This window comes from Austrofundulus limnaeus, unplaced genomic scaffold, assembly GCF_001266775.1.
Source record: "Austrofundulus limnaeus strain Quisiro unplaced genomic scaffold, Austrofundulus_limnaeus-1.0 Scaffold501, whole genome shotgun sequence".
Taxonomy (NCBI): Eukaryota; Metazoa; Chordata; class Actinopteri; order Cyprinodontiformes; family Rivulidae; genus Austrofundulus; species Austrofundulus limnaeus.
This window is the reverse complement of record NW_013952903.1, coordinates 13,335-17,424: the sequence shown is the minus strand read 5'-3', so window position 1 is coordinate 17,424 and position 4,090 is coordinate 13,335. Positions and strand designations below refer to the sequence as shown.

General features: G+C 44.6%; 2 protein-coding genes across 2 annotated transcripts in view; both read right to left on the bottom strand.

Moving 5' to 3' along the window:
- The window catches only part of LOC106530217 (interferon alpha/beta receptor 2), a gene marked incomplete at both ends in the record, with an annotated part of 6,175 nt that extends 4,262 nt beyond the window's left edge, over nucleotides 1-1,913 (bottom strand). The window contains 4 exon segments of the mRNA XM_014025801.1: nucleotides 651-793; nucleotides 1,070-1,230; nucleotides 1,332-1,461; nucleotides 1,823-1,913. Of these exon segments, the coding sequence (XP_013881255.1) occupies nucleotides 651-793; nucleotides 1,070-1,230; nucleotides 1,332-1,461; nucleotides 1,823-1,868 (480 nt within the window).
- The window catches only part of LOC106530218 (interferon alpha/beta receptor 2), a gene marked incomplete at its 5' end in the record, with an annotated part of 15,381 nt that continues 13,154 nt past the window's right edge, over nucleotides 1,864-4,090 (bottom strand). The window contains 2 exon segments of the mRNA XM_014025802.1: nucleotides 1,864-2,354; nucleotides 2,475-2,557. Of these exon segments, the coding sequence (XP_013881256.1) occupies nucleotides 2,222-2,354; nucleotides 2,475-2,557 (216 nt within the window).

The following is a 4,090-nucleotide window of genomic DNA, read 5'->3' as shown; positions in this document are numbered from 1 at the left end:
GGCAATGGCCGTGCTGTAGCAGGGGGACAACTGAAAACGGAGGCCTCCACCTCTGTTTAATGATGATTCAGAGATGAGGATGTTCTCATCCTTGATAGAGAGGAACGTTGGTTTGAGAGAGGAGTAAAAGAAGACATTTTTGTGAAGAAAGACCGTCCAACATTAAACAGAGGTGGAGGCCTCCGTGTTCAGTTGTCCTCCTCCTACAGCGCTGCCATTGCAAGTATGACTCCGCCCCCTGTGAGGAAAAGGTGTGAATCAGGGCCCCAATGATACCAACACAAAGAGGGAAAAAAATAAAAAAGGGACTTTGAACCCCCGCTTGCATTCACTACATACACATGACACAGGTCAGATGATGGGTCACATGACCCTCTATGAACAATAGAGCTAATCAAGCCTCTTGTTAGGTGATGGTCCTCTTTTACATGTGACTAACCTGTTTGTCCATGTGGAGGCGGAGCTTATAAGGCTGAGTTCACCTGAAACTCATCAGACTGAAGAAGTCTCTTGGAGGAGAGACGAAACGTTTCATTAAAGAAGAACCATCCAGAGGACCTACTTATATTTTTGTTTTTGACTTTAACAGTTGGTGGAAACCAGTCCGTACTCGTACTGTGAACTAGATAAACCAGAATCTTGTGTCGTACCGGAGCTCCTCCTTCCCTGCTGATCTGCAACTTGTAACCCAGGTCCTTGTAGATCCATGGAGGGTGGTGTTTTGGAGGCTGGAAGTCCACACACAGACTGGTTTGGCAGGACCCAACGGTCAGCTCAGGCAGGTCCAGGTGGTCTGAGACAACATGAGTCCAGTTAATAATCATTSATCAGGACAGAAAGTCGGCTGCAGTCACAAAGCTCTGCTGGGAACATGGAGACGTGTGATTTAAATGTGATTAGAAAATTATTTTCTGTTTCTGGATCATCAGGTTAATGAATAAACCTCTCTGTCTGTAAAACACTAAAATACTATTTTACAAAGTCACCTGTGGCTAATTTCACATAAACATGCAGTTAATACGTATATCACCTGTACACCTGTACCTGTGTYTGTTCTGGAGCTGCTTACCGATTGGCTTGTATTGGACCTGTGCAGACTGGGCTCTCTGAGCCTCCAGCTCAGCGGTAACTTTGATGTCGTATTTTACAAACGGGTCTTTGAACGCCTCAGTGAGGTTGCAGGTCCGGGGGTRCTGGACCTGCTGGCAGCCACTTGGGAACTGGTCGCTCCTTGAGAGACAGACAGGAAACAGGAAGTTCTGCCTGTGAAATGTGAAGGAGCAGTAGTTTCGATGATGTAATGATTGACAGGTTCCCAGGTGAGAGCCCACCTGTCCGTCTGAACGCTGACACTGTAGGAGGTTCCTGGGGGGGTTCCTGGTGCAGGGTCCCAGRTCAGGATGTAACCCGACCCGGTGGAGRGGATGGTGACATTGATTGGCTTTGGGAGCTCATCGACAGCTGGAACAGAACCAATCAGAACATTAAAGTCCATAAAACTGAACGAAGAAACAAAAGATTCTGATTTTCCTGTAATTAATTCTGTCGAATCGATCTAAGTGTTTTTATTCATCGGAAATGTAATTATTTTCTAACATGAGTCCATGAAAACACAGATGGAGACGTTTCCTGTCGATAACCATTAACACAGCAGTCAGAACCAGGTAAAGGTCCTGGAAGGGTCCAGTACAGCCCAGGACTCAGTCTCACTAAGTCTCTGGTTTTATTGGACAGAAACTGAAGGAGCGGTGAGTTAGTTCCTCAGGTAAACACAGAGAAGTGGTGTTAAAGCTGTGTTCTGACCCACACAGGTAGAACTCACCTGGTAGAACCAGAGGCAGCCAGGTGAGGATCCAAAGCAGCGACATGACGTTTGAGCATCTCCTCAAGAACCTCCGTCAGTACTTCTGGACCTCACTGCTTTCATTTTCCTTCTCAACACAAAGTCCAACAGCATCAGGACGACTCACGGACACCATCCAGTCCGGTCCGGGCCGGAAAACACCGAATATTACCGAACAACAACAACAACAACAACAACAACAACAACAAAAACACACACGCGCCCACTCAGAAGCTAGCTCATTAGCTAGCTGAGGCTAGCAGATAAAAGCAGAGCTGCTGTAAATGATAAACCCTAACTGGGTCTGGACTAAGACCGGTCCTTTCAGAKACACCTGCCACCGGTAATCCAGCCGGTGTACAGGTACAATTTACTCCGTTAATCTATCCGGTAAAGACGTCGCTTCGGTTCATCTGCTGCACAGAAACGTAGCGGTGCTGCCTTCACTGACGCCCGGAACTTTCTAAACCGCGCCACGATTCCCTTCTGAACACGCTCAGACCGGCGGACTCTGAAACGGACATGTCGGTGAACAAACGAAACGCAGTGAATTACCGATCAACTTCTTTTATTTTTGTGTTTTGTTTTTTACATGATGGTCTTTTCTTTTGTTGAGCTGTTAGAAACTTACAAATGTCGGACGGCTCGTGAAGGCACCACCACAGGAAGCGGTTGATGAGAAGTCACGTGACCCGCCGAGCCTTTCATCAGAAACTGTTTTAAATTAAAGAGGAAAAGGTTTCATTTGTCTTTTAATTTTAACTATTGGTGACCAAATATGATTCCTGACAGTTTTTATTAAAAAAAAAAACTGGTAAAAATATCTGTGTAAACTTTACTCAAAACTAAACTGTTTATGCTTTTATTAACAGAACTTCAATAACTTCATCAAAAGTTAAGTTTGTTTTATTTACATACTTAATATATTTAGGATGATCACAGGTGCTCCTGTCACATGTAAATTATTAGGATTTAATACCTGAACAAGATGGATTTTAGTTCTAATGAGTTGTATTTTTAATTAAGTCCCAACAGCAAAATAATTCATAAAAATCATTTATTTCTRTCTAAAACAAAACAGATTTTATTACTGAGAAAAAAACATAATGACAAAGTAAAAAAATAAAATAAAATAAAGAAAAATCTCAACCTGAAACATTTCTTTCATGATTTCGACAAACATTTGAAATAAAATATAAATGTTGTAAAGCGTGTCTCTAAAAGCACCAGAACAACTTATATAATTTAACAGTTTGGATAACATTGGATTTTTATATAAAGTTTAAAATCAATGTTCTTTTAAATGTAATAAAATTAATCTTTGGTCCATTTAAATGTCCAGTTTTTGTTAAATAAATAAAACTTTACGTGTTTATCAGGTTTAAGGAACACATCTGGTTTATTTTAGACTAAAGAAGGCAGGACTTTTATTTTGAAATCTCAGGAGTTTGCCACCTTTACAACAGGTGAACTCATAAAATGTTTGTTCAGTGATGGAACCTGATCCAGTTTCAGACTGATCTGGACCAACGGAACCTGTTTTTGTTTTCCAGATCCTCCTGAAGGATCTCAAGGTCTTTACAGACCAGAGAAGACTCCAGGTCTCCTCCCAGAGTCCGGACCACCTCAGAGGGTGTACGGGTCAGAGGTGTGTTTCATCTGTGAGTCAGGTACGCAGACATCTCCTCCTCCTCCTCCTCCTCCTCGTCCTCAGGCTGGACGCAGGTGTCTGCAGGTCTCTTGTTGGACCCACTGAGGTCCTCTCCGAACATCTGATGGTTCTGATCAGAGTCCACCTGGTTCCTGGAGTTCAGCCTGTGCTCCTTCATCAAGTCTGAGAAAGAGCTCCTCGTGTGCTCCTCCTCTCCATCAGGTGGAGCTAACGAGGCCAGCGTGACGGAGAACAGGTTGACGTCTCCACAGACGTCCTGGACCTCCTCCTCCTGGACTGGGATCGGTTCCTGGACTCCGGACTGCGGACCCCCCTCAGGAAGCAAACAAACTCTGTCCGTGTTGGACTCGTACCGATCCGGTTCTGCCTGAGGGTCCTCCTCTGCAGCAGGGTCCTCCTTCAGGTGTCCACACACAGGACCAGAGTCCAGCTGAGAACCTGAGGACAGCTCTGCAGCTCGGTCCATGTACAGGTTGATCCTGTTCTCCTCCTCTTCATCCTCCTCCTCCTCAGAATCAGCATCTCCAGTGGGAGGAGGAGACACTGTGGGGTTCCTCTGGTTCCTCTGGTTCCTC